Consider the following 18,609-nt stretch of genomic DNA (forward strand, 5'->3'; position numbering starts at 1 on the left):
ATGGAAGGGAAAAGGCACAATATGAAGGATAAATGGCATGATAATTTATAAACATTTTGGGTTTTTGCTTTTTGTCACATAAGGTTGGTGGACTGAGGTTGAAATAAAGAAGCTGTAAGAGTTACAAAGTGAGAGAAAAAGGCACAAATAACCATTCAGCACAAGGAAAGAACACACAGAATAAAATGTGTAAAAACTAGTTATACACCAAGACAGCAGCAAGATCTTTTATCAGCTGATCCAGTTGCTGGCTGGCTCATAACAATTTCTCTCTTCCCTAAACTCAAATGAATCAGAAAAATGAGAGACCAGGTAAGGATCCTGCACTGTGTTAACAGGACTAGTTCTCTACACTTCTGTTCGAGTATAAATTAATTTATGACTACACAATCTCAGGGATTTCAGGAGATTCTTTGATCCTAATACAGGATTATAATTCTAAAAATGTTCACTTATTTCTTCTCTGACTCATAATTCATCTATCCTTTTCCATTCTCACTATGACTTGTTATGAGATTCTTCTCTATGAATACATACACCACACAGCTCTGTTAATTGCCTTTCCTACATACTTCCTATTCACTGCTTATTAACCACCAGCCTTCCCGAATCAAGAGCTGCTCTCACCTTTGACAGAGTATGAAAGTGTAGCGTTTCAGAAATGATGCACTGAGATACAGTGCTGTCTTTCCTTAAAGGTCCACAAAAATGCTAACGAGGTAAGTCCCTTTACTAAGGGTGGAGTTCTAATGACCCTGTGAGATAAAGGCTGTTCTTCGAAAGTCACACCTAAACAGAGACGTAGCTTTTGATGTCTGTTAGCAAAAATTGTATCAGCTATTGCCCTGCTCTAGGCAGAAGTAAGGATTGAGTAAAATATGCTCTACAGTGGTAGCATCTGGGCAAATAAAGAGCTGTCAAATCAATCATGGTTCTACTGTGGCATGTAAGGAAAAAGGCAAAACCTCTGAGGCATTCAGACTGCAGTGTTGCACTGGATCTCATTGCTGTTTGCCAAATGGCTTTTCACAGCAATTAAATTTCCTGAAAACAACCCCTCCTCCTGAATGCTGAAAGGGCTCAAACTCATGTTCTCACCACGATACAAAAGATAATATAGTAATCTGAAAGTAGGACAATCTCTTTTTTCCCCAAATTCCAAGGTCAGACAAAAAAGTTAAGTGTCTAACCTTGTATCTTAACCGTAGTACCAATAACAGAGGATACTGGATACGTGGTAAAAATAAGTTTGTAGAGTAGAACAATATTAGTTACACTCATACAGATTCCTACACATAAAAGTGGGCACGCTTGCCACAGGCGTGATAAAAGGATCCTCTTTTGAATTTATATCTTAAATGACTCTGCCCTTGATACTTCAGACCTCCCAGAAAGACGTCAATTTACGTAAACTGACAGTAGCTCTGACTTATACATTGCCTCTCAAGTTAGAGAACCAAACTGACACCTCCAAATATTCAACGTATTCTGTCTCTATGATCTCCCTGTCAGGTCCCAATGCCTCACATACTTGTAGACTTACTGCTATCATGTTTTAATAAATCTATGTTGCACCTGTTCAAAGGTTCGTGGAACATGTCCACTCATCTTCTCACAATAATCAAGAGGTGACAGCTGTCCCTGTAGCTGATTCTAATATTTCTATCATATTTAGGGACACAGACAAATTTAATTAGCTGTTCATATTTAGCCCACATTTCCCTAAGAAGATTCATGGGGCTATAAAGACCTGAGCCATGCAGTCTCAAGACAGGTTGACATCTGATAATGCAAGTTATGAGAACAATGGGCTGTTTCCAGATATGTCTCCCTCCTTTTTTTCCTTTTTCTTTTTTAAATAAAAACAGTTAGTGAACCCTGTTGCTGACTCTTTCTGTGAAAGCTTTCTTTAAGGAAGAGACAATCAGTGTCAAATACCGGTTAAGGAAAATACTAGTAATCCTTGGCACTTCTTGCACCCTCATATTAGAATAGTAATGCCTGCCATTTTTCTAAAGTTTTGCATTAGATAATGTTGAAGTGTTTTGTAAAATAAATCAGTATTTTTGCAACCTTTTTAAGGGTGGGGAATGTATTCAGCATCAGTTTTTAAAAAGATACTAGTTCTGATTTTATTCAGATTATTAGCCTCTAATCATACCTGCTTATTGGAATCATCAAAAAAAAAAGAAAAAGAATAAGAAGGAAAAGCAGAATTCTCCTCAGATCTTCAAGAAGAAACAATTTACATTCTTCAGAGAATGTCTCTTCCATCTTAAAATGACTACCTGTAAGAGGTTAGAGAAAGACTTAACTCATATCGTAAGATGAAACGCTGCTTCACATCACCAGCTATGACCAACCTCTTCCAAAGGTTGCTTTTCCTGCTTAGCTCAGCAACTCAAGGCAAAGGCCGAGCAAGCACAGTTTTTCCCAGGCAAAACATTCACTCAAAATATATCACTTGCCCTTCCCCCAAAGAAGAATGTTTTAATCCAATTCAGATACACATTTTTCTAAGTATCAGTTTTAGATGTTCACAGCTAAATGACTATAGTTGGAAGAGACAAGATTTTGGTACGTAAAGGATGCTTACTTTCTGCTCCTTTGAGGTGAGACCTAAAGACTTGTCCCATCTCTTCTCTCTATCTGCTCTTGTCTAGTAAAGCCACCAAGGGAGTAACTTCATGACAAACAACTACCTACTTTGTACATATATTTATCCAAAAAAGACATTTTGAAATTGATCTTCCTCATTTATTGGAACTTGTTCCACAGTTTATATACTCTTCCTGAGGCCTGGAATAGGTACCCTTTGTCAAAAAATAGTTGTTTACTTTCTCTTTTCAAGATCAGGCTTTACCTCCACATCCAATTCACCTATCCACAAAGCAGAAATTATTTTCCAGTGATGTAACCAAGCAATTACATACTTTCATCCTGCAATTCTTTTTGGTTTTTTTTTTTTCACCAAACCCTTTAACGTGACATTAGGTTTCACGTTCACCTGTTGTAGCACTTCCCAGCTTAAAAGGGATCCAGTCAGCAGTCCTCAGCTCTCAAGGCAAACAGTGGGGAACGAGGTGAGTGGGCCACCCTAGGTACCACACAAGCATAATAGCATCCACACGGTCCCATTCAGAAACTAATGCCAACACCATCTTCTGGGGTACAAAGGGCATCTCCACCACTTGTACACGGAGAGTGGGACTGTGCAACAAGGGTTCTGCTGAGAGATTTCTCCCTTGTTCCTGTCTTGGTGGCCACAGAAGCCCTGGTCTGGCAAGCTCTCTGAAGAGCCTCCATGTCCCAGGAGTCATGGGAGAACACGGGCAGCCGGGAGGTCTTGAAAGTTACCCTTGAAATACTCTTCATCGCACAAGGTGCTGTACATTGTTTCCTTTAGGTTTGTACTGTCCCTGTTTGCTGGCTTTGTTAAGATGTTTTTTGCTCTTGTACATACCAACTGGTCACTGCATTTGTTTATTTACTTCCATTAAGTGCATGCCTAGCTCTTCCCTACAACGTAACTGCTTGCATCATATCATCTCCTCCTTGTAATTTTTACTTTGCTTTGCCCCTGCATATTTCAGCAGATTTTCTTTTCTGTTTTCTTTCCCAAGACTGCAGTCCGATAAATTACTGATAAATTTAATTTATGAAGCCTAGCAAATTCAAAAAAAATCATCTTTAAAGTGAACTTTAGGATTCTTCTGCCAGACTTTTTCCCCATTTTTTACTCTCTGATCACCATTAAAATTTGAGGCTGAATTATAGATTCTATCAGCTCTTCCAAGCTAGCTCAACAGCCTGAAAATTGTTAAGAATGCTTCATAAATTTCTTCATATTTTAAATCTGTCATATAAAATTGATACCTTTTGGAAGTGGGTTTTTCTCCCTCAAACACTACGTTATTCCTCAAACTTAGTAATACAATCTCATAACTAATTGCCTTGTCCTTACTCAGGTAACTGCATGCTGCTAAACAAATCCTGTATCTCAGAATACTGACTACTCCTTTCCTCATTTTCCTTGTCAGGGCTTCCTGAATTTTGTCCACTCATTGCTGTGTTTCTGGCAATTTTCAGATGCACTGAATTTTTAGCTGCTGCTCTATTTTATCTGCTCCTGTCCTTGGTTTTCAGTTTCTTTTCCCTCCACATCTCTTGTGAAGATTCTTGGGTGGTTTTTAACAAGAAACCTGTTGCGTTGGAGCTGCAATTTAGACGAGTCTTTATCTTAACAACAGGTAACTAAAATTTTATGGAAAAGAGCTCACGAGAGAAAGGAGGACAGCTACGTAAGTCTCCACTGACTGCTAACACAGAACTAACTCAAACTGGCTAAACCAGTTCTTCATTTGCAGCCAATAACCTAATGGCCCACTGTTGTTTTCTGTGATTTCATGCAGTGTTTAACTTCCTGGCACTTCTTTCTGCACTGGAAAATTTTCCTGTACATTGCATAAGAAATCCAAAAAGAACATTGTGTTACTTTTCACTGTTTTTCTTGCTGGAGAAATACAGAGGACCTCTCATGGGTCAATTTCCGGACATGTGTTTATCTAAAACGAAATGCACAATATAGTTTATTTCGAAACAAAACAAGTTACTGGTCTTGTTTCAGATAAACACATACATCAGAATTTTACAATGATCATATTGTTTTCAGGCCAAGATTTCCATATGTTTTCAGGTCAAGACTTCCATACCCATTCTCCGTTTGTCTCAAATTTGGGACCAGACGCTTATTTCTATTTAGGAAGCCGTTTTATTAAAGAGCTGATCTTGTTTATTTAACTGCAAACAGAAGCTGACAACTCCAGAAAGTTTTTGTTGTGGTCCTTACTGTTCTTACTGGCTTTTCAGGAATCCAGGAAGATCACAATGCAGATATACTAAGAACAGTCTCTAGAGCACACACGCTCTCTGATGGCGCAAACAGGCAGCAGAATACCATGAAGAAACTTCCAACTAAATGCTCTTTTTCAGGGTAGATTTATAGTTTCAGTATTTAGAACCCTTCTTTAGTCTTTAAACTGGTAGTATACCACAGGATTTACTCCTTCACTGACTGAGATTTACGCACAGACTCCTGGTAATACTAACTTGATGTGTTGCGTATGTCAATTTCTACACGTATCAGTGGCAGAACTCACTGGTCTTAATGGTTCTATCTTCACTGACAAAGAAGATGCAATATTCTGAGAAATTTCCACAATTTGGATGGTTTATACCAGAACCGTGAAGGAGCTGAGCCTGAAAATTATTTTCACATTTATTCAAACGGTGAATTTTTCTTGCATCACTAGTTCGTTCGTCTTCCTCTTGCAGTGCTTGGCAGCAAAGCCTTCTGCTATCTTCCAGATTTTTCATGGTATAATATGGTCTTTTACAACTTACAAACATTTTGTAAGTTATCTTTGACAGAACAGCCCAATGTGAAAAAAGTCATACTTGATTTGCTAGCATAGCTTAAGGACAAGCTGAAATGCCTGAGTCAAAAATAAAAAACATTAACTGTTAAAAAGCCATTCCCAAAACTTCAAGGGCAAATTGCTCCACCAGTGACTCCCAGTGGAAGGTTCTAATTCTAGTTCACAGAAGAGTACTGAAGAAACACCTCTGGAGACAGCATTGTCACTAATGTTAGAATAGGATCCAAAAAACCCTCAAAAATTGTAAGCGGGGGACAGATTAGAGTGACAGTTCTGTTACTTATGGATTGCAAACATAAGCCAAAACTTGTTTTTCCCCTTATGACGCCACAAAAATGAAAAAAAAAAAAAAAACCTGGGTTGGAAAGTAAGTGGCTAAATAGAAGATTTATGTTTGTTGGTGTTGTGTAATACTGCTGGACTAATTCCAGCCACTAAACTCTTCAGCTGTCTCTCGACAGGTGTAAAGTGGTTTCACTGACTTTGTACTTCTGCAAAAACACATTAGAACTATTTGGAGAGCCTGAAAAGCTTGAATATTACAGCTATGCCATTCTTAAGGACTGAGAGTCATGATCCCAGCTTAACTCTTTTATCTACATAATTGCAAACTATCCTTCCAAAATGATGTTCAAATGTACCATTATCAGTGTCTTTGCTAGTCTGTGGAACTATAATCTTCTGATGCTATAAGCATATGTGTAAACTTTTAGCATAAGCACTGAATGACAAGTCCCATGACTGAATATTAAAAGACTCAAATTTCTTCAACATCTCCCACCACTAAACTAGTTAACCAATTATAGATTTCATCCACTTTCTCTCTTCCTATTAAAAAAAAAATCACAATTCACAATTGGAATGTGAAATAAAAAGGTTGAGGTTGAATTTGTTCTTTCATCAACAAATCCCGCCAGATCTTTAGCTTTTATGCAATATTGGGTTTAAAAATATATATAACTTCCACCAATTAACTGTTATACAAGCTTTAACTTAAAAGCCTGACACAGATCAAAATTAAAATAAAATTTAAAAGAACACTTTGCCTTTGGTAGTACTGCTTTCCAAAATAATGACAATGACATATGTTAGCAGTTTCTTTTGCAACCAAAGGTTTCCCAGGTACGTCAGCCCTACAGGTGCTTTACGAGAAGCAGTCAGGCTTAGCAACCTGTGTCTAGTATTACATTACAGACTTTATTCACCTGAGCCCCCTCGTTACGTGAGGAGTCTTTCAGTGAGTCTACTCACGCAAATACAAGTTATTCGTGGTGAACGTCTGCTTCTGTACTTCAAGCACAGAAAACACTGAATATTGTTCATATACGTTTTAGGAGTTCCAAATATTTTGGCAGGGAAACTTTTTTCTCTTTTTTTTTTTTCCCCCTGGCAGGATGGAACTACGCTCATGCAATCTGTTTAAATTTAAACAACGTATGGCAGAATATTACTTTTAAAATGTAAATGACAGAAACATGTATCACAGATGCGACTGCGCTATAGAGCGAGCCCGCCCAGAGCGACAACGCATGGAGCTGTGTGCAACAAAAAGCAAAAAAACCCAACCAAATAAAAAAAAACCGCCCAAGCCCCCCCCCCCCCAACCAACAACAAAAAAAAAAAAGTAAAGAAAGAAAGAAGGAGGCACTTGGCGCATAGGCACACTCCCCTCGGGGTTGCCAGGGCCGATTCTGAGCAGGCAGCCGGGGCCGGGCCCTCAGCGACGGGCGGCGTGCCAAGCGGGCCGCCGCGCCGAAGGGGCTGCCGCCATCACGGGGGCGGCGGGGCAGGAAAGCCTCCCCGGCGCACTCACTTCCCCGCCTTCCTCCGACACCCTGCGGGCTCTGCGGGCCGCCGCGGGGAGCTCACGCCCGGCTGGAAACGAAGCCGCGGGCGGCGCCCGGCGGCCCCGGCTGCCGGCGGGGAGAACGGTGTCGGGCAGCGCCACCGCGCGGGGGCGGCCGGACTCGAGACCGTTGGGGCGCCAGGTGGGGGGGCTCGAGCGGGTCCCCCGCGCGCGGGCGGCGGCGCCGCAAACTGTGATGTCATTGTCACAGAAGGGGGCAGCACGCCTCGCTGCGTCAGTGCGGTTGGAGGAGCAGGGCGCTGGGCCGTCCCCCCCTTCTGGTCTTCAGGGAGGCCCGGGAAGGTGCGGCCAAAGCAGCCTCCTGCGGAGGACCCGGCATCGGTGGGAGGAAAAACAGCAGGGAGGAGAGCCGGTGCTGGAACGAAGGGCTCTCCCGCCTCCTCCGGGGCCGGCCCCCGACAGCTGACCGACGTGGCGGCGACAGAAGTCCCTCGGGGTACGTGTTTTGCCACGGCTGCTTCACCTCTTTCAAAGAGACGCTCGCTCTTGGCGGGAGGCTAGGCTGCTTCCTCGGAGACCTTCCAGACACTAACTCTCCTGTAGGTGACCCTGTCCCGTGCCAGGAACTGCAGCAGGGCTCAGACAATCCAGAGCGGGAGAAATAAGCGATTATGTCCTTCCTCAGGCTGAATAGCAAGGCTGGATTCTCTCAGTCTTCCCTTGTTAGATCTGAAATCGCTCTTCCTGTGAACTTCAAGCTCTGCTAATTGTAGAAGTGTCATTTTTATTTGCAGATAATCATGCAGCAGGAGCAGAAGACCCAACTGAGCCGCAAACAACACTGGAAGTAAGCCGATTTGATTCTGACTGCAGACGGGAGCAGGATGACTGGGCACAAAGAGCCTTAGCTAGCGGGATTTCCGTATGGTGTATTTATTTCAGCATATGGATGTGCCTAGTGCCAAAACACCGCTGACAAACTGGCCTGCACCAGACTTCACCAGAGCAGCAAGAGCAGCTACGGCTGCCTGTAACCAGGCTAGCTACTGGTTACAGGTGCCTTATTTCAGGAGCTGCTCGGGTGAAGCGTTAATTCTCGGTATTCACAGACTTCTCTAATTTAAAGCTAGTCTCTTTCACATTGCTCAACAAATGCGAAGTGGTTAATATGAATATAAATACAGTGATCGCTTGCTTGTTTCAATATACTTCTAACCGCATGCAGGGCTAGGACCATACAATAGGAGCCGTCACTCTTTACTGATGTTTTTCAGTAAGAAATCAGACTTGCAAATCAAACTACGATTTCCACTTGAATAATGACTAGCAAAGTATGTTTGGGTTTTGGTTTTAATATCAGTATAGTTGCGTAACTCAGGTATATGATGTACCGTACTTCTCTGCCTGCCTCTTTTCTTCCTCTTTCATGTTTTGGGGAATTTTCTTCCAAATCAGAACACATGGAAAGCTAGACAAATTTTGCTCTATGCACGTGCTCATTCCTTTAGCTGAGATTTTCACTGAGCTTCTGAATTCCCATGACCTAAGAATGATTCATTCAGAGAAAAAGCCTTTGATCTATGTAAAGAATTCGCACTATTTATTTTAAAGCACTTCTAAGTCATTAGAGCTTAGCCAATATTACTTCTGTTAATGCAGAATACTAGGGTTTCCCTTTACTAATCCCAGAGACAGTCCAACTTTCTTATGTTGTCCAACCAGTACACCACAGTCTAAACCAGAAAGATGATTTTTGGAACTGGAGTATGAATTCTAACAGAAGCATATTTGGTCTCATTGCAAAGACTAAAATCCAAAGTAATGCCAGATGTGACAGTGCTTTATGTAGCGTGAGCAACTGTCTGTGAAGAACTATGCCGAAATCCTTCCAATACTGCAAGTAAGTTTCTAAATGGCCATCGAATGGTGAAAGAAGCGTTTGATGAACTCCCGTTGACTCAGGCTGGGCGAAAACAATTTTGGGACTGGAAAAAAAAACGTAATTTCAACTGAGAAAATAGCCTAACTCATCACAATATTTAAAACAAAAAAGCAACAAAAAACCCCCTACCTACCAATTTTCTGATATTTATTTTATATGTTTTAGATTCTTCAGCAACAGCTGGAATTATTTCAGACATTTCAGCAACAGAATCTGGAGAGTATTAACACGGTAAAAGTAGAACACAAATGCTCTTAAAATACAAAAGCCTCCTGCTGCATTGTTAGATACTGTCATAGGTGTTTTAAGTAAGATCTAGTCTTAGACTATTGTGTACATTAAGTATACATTTAATCATATGTCCATCTTAAAATAGCTGATAAGATAATCTCACTTCTAGGTTCTTGCTGTTTCTTAGTCACAGTATTATTTGCGGGCTTATAAAAATGATTTAAAAACCTCAGAAAAACAGAGGAAAAACAAAAGTGAGTTAGGGAAAAAAAAGGGAAGGACTAGATCCTTCTCTCATTTATATCACTGTAAACTCAAGGAAGCTCTGTCGTTTTCAAAGAAGTTCATTCCACATTATGTCACTGTCAGCAGAAGCTGTTCTATTGTTGCAAACCGCCGTGTTTCACAAAATGCTCAGCCACCTTTTCAGGAGCAGTTTTCTGCCATCGTTTTATCTGGTTCTTTATATAAAAGCTAAATATCTGATGCTGGAAGGACATTTAGCTTTACACTTTGTTTGTTATAAACAATTCCATATTCCTACATGCCACTTCCATCTGGTCTGTCCTTCCTAAGAGACAACTTCTTGAGTAATAGGATATTTCTGGAAAATGAAATATTTCTGCATATAAGTTTTCTGTAAACAATCTCAATCTTTTTCAGGTACAGTCTAAAATCCGTGAGATACTAAATAAAAATATATTTGAAAGGAAAACTCCACTATGTAGTTCAGACAAGACTCTGATGACTTGCACGCCAAGTGATGGATCTATGGTATGTTTAACAATTTTTACCTACAAACAAGTTATTCTTTAGCTGGACCTTGGGTTTTGAGAGTGACATGGTTTTTGGAAAATAACCCAAGGGGTATTCTGGATTTTTAAAAAAATAACAGTGTCTTCTCCCTCAGATTTTTCTGGGTAGCAGACCTTTAGCCATAACTACATATACTATTCCCTCCCACCCATTGTGATTAAAATTCAGTTTCTCTTCTGCACAGGTAAAACTGTAACCTGATCTTCCCCAAATCAGTTTGGATTATCTTCAGTGGGCATGGAATGCAATGCAAAGCATATAGGAAGGCGGGGCAGAGAGTCAAGGAGAGAAGAGACAGAAATGAGGAGAGGGAAGAAATTTTGTCCCTCTCCTATGAAACGCTGCATAAACCCTCCTTTTTCTGTCTATATTTAGTGTGAACTCCAGTTTGCCCTTATTTCATAGGGACTGGTATGACAAAAACAATCAAAGACAAACTGTAGTCTCCTTAAGTCATCTCTCCTCTGCTGGAAATATACTTAATCAATTTAAGACACTTGGTATTTTGTGCCTGCTCCAAAGCCCAGTACTGAGTGAAATGGGGCCTGCGATAATTGTTTACATTCTTTTAATGGGTAAATGGCACTGGCAGAGATAAACTGTACAAGTCTTGATTGATAAGTGGCTTTGGTAACAATTTAGTTGTCTTATGCTTCCAGTACTGCAATGTTTCACAATTTTTACAGTGTGACAATTTTTTGTACATTTGTTTTTAATTTTGTGGGGTAGCTTATGGAAAATCCTGAATCGCTGCCTTCTAAGAGAAGAGTTCATCATGATCAACAATCCTGTTCAGATGAGCATGTGGAAGCAAATGCCAATACTGGAAATGTTGTCAGTGATATAAATATTCCACAAGGGATTTCGCTTAAAACTATAGCAACTGAAAAGGTTGAAAATGCAGACGATCTGTTTGGAAACAACAGGATACTCGCAATAAAAGATGAACATAAACGTGGACGTTTGCTATCTGGCACTGATTCGGAGACAGAAAGGTTGAAGGCTGCCCATGAGAAGGTCATTTTGTGTGAATGTAAACATCATATACCTTTTCCCAAATTTGGGAAAGAATTTCATAAAATAGACAATACTAACTATCCTACCACGTTGCTGAAACAAGCATTTCAGAAGTCAGTCCATAATGATTTGGATACAGAAAAATCTGGGGGTTTATACAGAGAAAAATTAAATAACTTCAAAGAAAGTGCAGAAATTGTGACCTCTCTAGATGAATCACATCTTGGTTTAGTTCCAGTTAAAGAAAATGGCCTGTATTTTGATCTAGAATTTTATAAAGACTCCAGATGTGCCAATGTATGGTGTGGTTCTCCTACAACAGCCTACAGTGAAAAAGCAGAATCTCAAAGCAAAAATGTACACAAAGAATTTAGAATCAATTACAGTGAAGGTGACAGATTCCAGGTTAATTCTTTTTCCGAGATGGTGAAAGATAGGCTACTAATGCTTGATAACAAAAGGCAACCAAAAAAAGAAAAAGAACAACAGACTACTTTAAATCAAACGTTACCAAGGCCAGGAAATCAGAAGTTCAGCGAAATCAAAGTAGCCTCTGAATATGATGGCAAAATTGAAGCATTGCAAAAGTCCCTGAAAAATTCTGAGCATTTGCAAAAAACAGTACGTGATCTTCTGAATGAAAATGTAGCTCTCAGGAACAAAGTGGAACCTCTTACTGTTGCCATACAGTCTTCAAAAGAAAAAATATCAAAATGTAATATGCAAATTAAGGATTTAGCTGAAGAAAAGAAAAGTATGCAAATCCAGTTGGTTAAATCACAAGAAGATAACAAGGAATGTATTAAGGAAGCAAAGAACTTCTTAAGGAAATGTAAAGAACTCCAAAACCAGAAAAACATCCTTGACAAAGAGAGGAATCGACTCCATAATGGAAACCAACATTCAATACAGACACAACATGATTTTCAAATTAGGAACCAGAAAGTAGAAGAAAAGATGACTGCTGTTACCTGTGAAGGAGAGAGGCTCGGTACAATGCTAAAGCTCTTGCAAAAGGAATGCTTCGAGTTACAAGAAACAAATAAAAAACTTAGGACAGAAATATCCCAGCTTACAAAAGAAAATAGTTCCCTACGGCAAGATCTTGAAAGAAATCAGAGTGAAATGCAACAAATAAAAGAAAAAGGAACCGCAACGAAATCTGAACTGGAAACTCATCTTCAGTTAATGCAAACACTGGAAGCCAAAAAACTTAACCTTGAAATGACCGTGCAGGAATGTTTTGATACTAACCAGATGCTGCAGAAGGACTTCGAGAAACTCCAATCAGATAAAGCTTATACAGAAAAGAAACTCATGGCTGAACTCAGAAATGCAAAAGCAGATATCTATCTTTTAAAGTCTAACTTGACCAGTGCAAACAGAGAATGCAAGAGGTTTTCAACAGCAGTAACAAATGTCACAGGGGAAAATCAGTTCCTTAAGAAAGAACTGCGGGAGTATAGACAAGACACTTCCAAATATGAAACTGACATTAGAAAATTGACCGAAAAACGCTTACTAGTAGAAAATCTCCTGTGGACTACTGAAAATGAGAGAGCTGTATTACAGTTTGAATTCCGCCATTTGCATAAGGGTTATATTTATCTCTGATGCCAAGCTACAGCTGTAGTCTGTGGGCAAAGGAAACCTGGTTACCAGGTACCATGGTACTCGTACCATGCAATATAACTGTTACTCTGAATATTCCACTAGAATGTGTACAGAAATTTCTGTTCTAAGTATAAAGCCTTGGAATACGATTCACAAGGTATGAGCTTTATTCTGCAATATCTTATTAGCTGATTTTCTTTTCCAGGCAATTCCTAATAATCTACAACAGTCCATTGCTTCAAATAAATCGTAATAAACCGTTTTCTTTTGTAAAACATTTACAATTCTGATGTCCAGTCATTTCCATGTTTTTGTTAAGTTCTAAAAAGAACTGCCTGGTTTTTTGATACATGGCTGAATTTCACAGATTCACAAAAGCAGATCCTTACACAATGTAAGCAGTGTAAAGAAATTTAATGAAACTTGTGACAGTTTACAGGAGATAGAATTCTGTCCCCAGGACTTCAGAGTCAGAGGGGAATCTTAACGACCTTTTAGCTGAACAGCTTGGTACATGCCACAACATTTCACTGGTTATTTCTGCAAGAAGTCCTAAATTAAGTTTAATCTATGTTTGCGTACGTTTTAGATGACATCTAATTCTGGTCTATGTTTAATCAACACAAGGTACCCTTTATCTCTTTATACTAGATACTGACTTAGGAAGCTCATTAATTAAAACATGAATTTTTACATTTTCAGTGTAAACATATTCAGAAACAATGGTCATAGCTATGAAAGGCACAAAAATTATCCTCTTGGATATAATCACTGCACAAATACTCCGATTTTCTCAGCCAAGGGACCATGGGGAGGAAGAATTTCTCAAAAATACTGCATACAATATTCTGTGAAGTTGAAGCTGCCTGTATGCAGTGTCTCTACAACAGCATTAGGACTACTTTTTTAAGAACTTCTTTTTTTACTCACTCCTTAATAAATAAATCCATGAAAGTAAAACCATGTAATTAGTTACTGGTGTTTCCAGAACAGACTTAGAGGTAATTATTTATCTTCACTTTCCTACTAGTACAACACTAGGTGTACAAGCTCCTGGCCAACAAAGGGCATGATCTCGTCGGAGACATAAAAGTAATCCATTTCTTCCTATTTCTCCAATAATTCATAAAGACTGATTGCAGAAAATTAACAATTATTTATCTGGTTTGTAATACAAGACCGTAAATGTAATAGAGCATGTTTTTGTATCATGACTGATACATATAGTAGAATGACTAAAAACTACATTAGAGATCTAAGTCTAGTTCTTAATGCTTTTTCCTGTAAAAAATGTTTAAAAGATACAAAAGGGTTCGTTGTGTTTTTTAATGGAGATAGGCAAAAGTATCATGCCACAATTTTGCATTGCACACCCAAAGTCAATAAGGACATTAAAATGGTAAATACTTGGAATATTGAGTAGATGGTCAGGTGTTTAATTGCATTTAATGCTTGCATAAACATGAAGTTGCTTCAGATTGTAGCTATTAAATTGTGGTCAGAATCAGTTATAAAGGTGACTGGCTATATCTATACTGTAAGGATGTAGGGAAGCTGTTATTATGAAAACAACGTAAGTAATGTCTGAAGTCCTCCTTACCTTAGATAACTGGGTAATGAAATTTAAGAAAGTTCTAAATTCCACCATCACAGTCAAAGGTACTGCCAAGACGCCAAGGGACACAATTATCATATGTGTTAAAACAGCATACTGAGGCCCTAGGTAGAATTGGGTGTCAGCTCCTTGGGACCACACATTTTCTGGTGGGGACTCATCAGGTGAAGTTATTGGCTTCCATGATGACCACACGAGGCTAGTGCACATACACTAATATCCTCTCAAACAAGCTGGATTTATTATTTCTTTTTAAATTAAACTCCATGCATTTTAATCAGCTTTCAGTATTTCCACCTTGTTAGTGAATGAAAAGATTATTGAAATACAGAAGAAAATAGAAGAGGAAGGATTGCAAAAAGAGAAGAGACAGAAGGACATAAAGAAAAACTTCAGAGCAGTCCTCATCAGCTGTACTACATCAGAACACCAGTTAGGAGGAAGTACAGTACAGTTCAATCTACCTAGGAATGCTGTGTCTGCAGACTTCACAAGCGAGTAACATGGCAAATGCTCCCGATACTCTGTTGTCCTGGTTTCGGCTGGGATAGAGTTAATTTCCTTCCTAGTAGCTGGTACAGTGCTGTGTTATGGATTTAGGATGAGAATAATGTTGATAACACACTGACATTTTAGTTGTTGCTAAGTAGTGCTTACACGAGTCAAGGACCTTTCAGCTTCCCATGCTCTAACGACTGAGAAGGCTGAAGGTGCGCAAAATCTCAAGATCTCAAGGTAAGGGTTTTTATGCTTCAACACATGCTGGAAGACCTCACCAACAATTCTTGCTTTTATTTTTATTTTCATTGATGCCAGGAAATGTGAGATCCAGTCTGCAATTTCTTTAAAAAACTATTATCCTGTGAACAGCAGTAAGGACACCATTTCATGAATATTCTACAGTGGTACGATAAATCTTGAATAGAAATGAATAAAGAAATTTTGTCTTCATGTAATAATTTGGATAAATATATGCTGAGTATTTTTTTAATTTTTAGAATAAATTAGCTTTGACTTACATGCACAAATTTCTTGGACCACTTATAAAAACCTGACAAAAATTATTAAGATGGAGGTAAGGTGTACATTTAGGATCACAGTCCCATCTGAGAAGCAGCTAGTTTGAAAGATGGATCAGATTTGTTAGGAACCTTCCATGTACACAAAGTGAAATTAAGCTGCTGCTGGAGAATATGGCAGCACTTACGGTTGTCAGGAAATTGAGGAAGAGCAGTAAATAGATGCTGGTAAATAGAGATGACTCCTCCCTTCATAACAGCCTGCTTGTGGTCTGGTTTTGAACAATGCTTGATATTGGTCATTTTGAGGTGGTCATCAAAACTAAAAATTATGTATTTTTAAGACAGTTCTGTCCTGGTTTCGGCAGGGATAGAGTTAATTTCCTTCCTAGTAGCTGGTACAGTGCTGTGTTTTGGATTTAGGATGAGAACAAAGTTGAAAACACACCAATCTTTCAGTTGTTGCTAAGTAGTGCTTACACTAGTCAAGGACTTTTCAGCTTCTTGTTCTCTACCGACTGAGAAGGCTGGAGGTGCACAAGAAGCTGGGAGGGGGCACAGCCAGGACAGCTGACCCCAACTGGCCAAAGGGATATTCCATACCATGTGACGTCATGCTCAGTATATAAAGCTGGGGGAAGAAGAAGGAAGGGGGGGACGTTTGGAGTGATGGCGTTTGTCTTCCCAAGTAACCGTTACGCGTGATGGAGCCCTGCTTTCCTGGGGATGGCTGAACACCTGCCTGCCGATGGGAAGTAGTGAATGAATTCCTTGTTCTGCTTTGCTTGCATGCGCGGCTTTTGCTTTACCTATTAAACTGTCTTTATCTCAACCCACGAGTTTTTCTCACTTTTGCCCTTCCGATTCTCTCCCCCATCCCACCGGGGGGGAGTGAGCGAGCGGCTGCGTGGTGCTTAGTTGCCAACTGAGATTAAACCACGACAGTCCTTTTTGGCGCCCAACGTGGGGCTCGAAGGGTTCAAGATAATGACAGGTTTGATTGGAATGTGCTAGATCGAATTTATACTTGTTATAGCTGTTTAGCTATTAATTGGCAGGCTCCTGTGCTTGACATGGGGCTTGCTTGCCTTACTGTATATTAGAGTCTAATGCTCGTTAGTGGCTGCTTTTTGCTTTTGCTGCTTGCTGTGCTGCTTATCATCATATTCTACTGTGCCTGGGAACATTTTGATAACAGCAATGGCAATGTGCCTGGGCTGGCAGATGGCCAGGGCATCGCTGCTGTTTCTGTGCTGCCGTACTGGACAGGCTGGAACTCCAGTGTGAACTCGAGTCGAAGGCACTGTGACCTGTGGATGAGTCCATGTGGGAGCAGGACACCCCAAAGCGTCTGTGGCCGCGGATAAGCCCATGCAGAGCAGGTACATCTCGAAGCGTCTGTGGCCACGGTTACGTTTGTGCTACAGCAGGTTTACTTCGGAAGGGACTGTGGCTGTGAGTAGGGCCACGCTGGAGCAGGTATATCTCTGAAGACATTGTGGCCCATGGAGAAGGCCATGCTGGAACAGGTGCATCTCAAAGTGACTGTGGATAAGTCTATGCCGCAGCAGGTGTACCCCTGGAGAGACTGTGGCTCATAGATAAGGCTCCACTTGGAGCAGGTACAACCCTAAAGGACTGCAGTCTGTGGATAAGTCCAAGCCGGAGCAGGGGCAAGGGGAGGAGTTCATGGCAATGTTAAACCCTATGGTTTGATCTGAAGGGACCAGGGGTGGAGATTGTAATGGAAACACCTTTAAATTGTTGTAACCCATGATTTGAGTTGCATGTTATAGGAATTACTATAGCAGAAACCCCTTGTTGCTAGCCAGGCTAGGAGCAAGGGGAGGAGTTCATTGCAATGTTAAACCCTATAACCTGGCCCAAAGGGACCAGGGGTGGAGCTTGTAATGGAAATACCTTTAAATTGTTGTAACCCATGATTTGAGTTGCATGTTACAGAAATTACTGTAGCAGGAACCACCCGAACGAGTGGAGGACAAGCCTTACAAGAAGCAGTGCACGTACAGCAGTGACCTGACCTGAGCTGGCTTTGGTACCCAGTAACTCCACGCAACACACCACCTCTCCTGTCCTGGGTGACCACCATCACAGATGGAGCCCAAGGTCACGGACTAAATGAACTCAATGGATATTTCATGGACATTTCTGGACATTTTACAGACATTCCACAAGGGTGGTCCATAGACTAAGGGAATGATATCTGTGTGTTATATCAAAGGATGGAAAGCGGGGTGGTTGGTTAATGAGGTTGCACTGGAAAATATGGGACTTGAGCATGACGTAGATGGTATAGAATAAGGGGTGGATACTGTCCTGGTTTCAGCAGGGATGGAGTTAATTTCCTTCCTAGTAGCTGGTACAGTGCTGTGTTTTGGATTTAGGATGAGAACAATGTTGATAACGCACCGATGTTTTAGTTGTTGCTAGGTAGTGTTTACACTAGTCATTTGATAACAGCAATGGCAATGTGCCTGGGCTGGCAGATGGCCAGGGCATCGCTGCTGTTTCTGTGCTGCTGTACTGGACAGGCTGGAACTCCAGTGTGAACTCGAGTCGAAGGCAACTGAGCACCACGCAGCTGCTCACTCACTCCCCTCCCGGTGGGATGGGGGAGAGAATCAGAAGGGCAAAAGTGAGAAAAACTCGTGGGTTGAGATAAAGACAGTTTAATAGGTAAAGCAAAAACCACGCATGCAAGCAAAGCAGAACAAGGAATTCATTCACTCCTTCCCATCGGCAGGCAGATGTTCAGCCATCTCCAGGAAAGCAGGGCTCCATCACGCGTAACGGTTACTTGGGAAGACAAACGCCATCACTCCAAACGTCCCCCCTTCCTTCTTCTTCCCCCAGCTTTATATACTGAGCATGACGTCACATGGTATGGAATGTCCCTTTGGCCAGTTGGGGTCAGCTGTCCTGGCTGTGCCCCCTCCCAGCTTCTTGTGCACCTCCAGCCTTCTCAGTCAGTAGAGCATGGGAAGCTGAAAAGTCCTTGACTAGTGTAAGCACTACTTAGCAACAACTAAAACATCGGTGTGTTATCAACTTTGTTCTCATCCTAAATCCAAAACACAGCACTGTACCAG

At 40.7% G+C, this 18,609-nt stretch overlaps 1 protein-coding gene across 1 annotated transcript; it reads left to right on the forward strand.

The window, feature by feature from the left end:
- Window positions 1-708: 708 nt before the first annotated feature.
- On the forward strand, window positions 709-13,142 carry CCDC110 (coiled-coil domain containing 110). Its single transcript, XM_076337529.1, has 6 exons — window positions 709-719; window positions 7,122-7,741; window positions 8,040-8,092; window positions 9,353-9,418; window positions 10,082-10,192; window positions 10,964-13,142. Exons 1-6 carry the CDS (start codon window positions 709-711, stop codon window positions 12,863-12,865), a joined length of 2,763 nt encoding a protein of 920 aa, XP_076193644.1. The 3' UTR covers window positions 12,866-13,142.
- The last annotated feature ends 5,467 nt before the right edge of the window (window positions 13,143-18,609 follow it).

The sequence above is a fragment of the Aptenodytes patagonicus genome, chromosome 4, assembly GCF_965638725.1.
Source record: "Aptenodytes patagonicus chromosome 4, bAptPat1.pri.cur, whole genome shotgun sequence".
Classification (NCBI taxonomy): domain Eukaryota; kingdom Metazoa; phylum Chordata; class Aves; order Sphenisciformes; family Spheniscidae; genus Aptenodytes; species Aptenodytes patagonicus.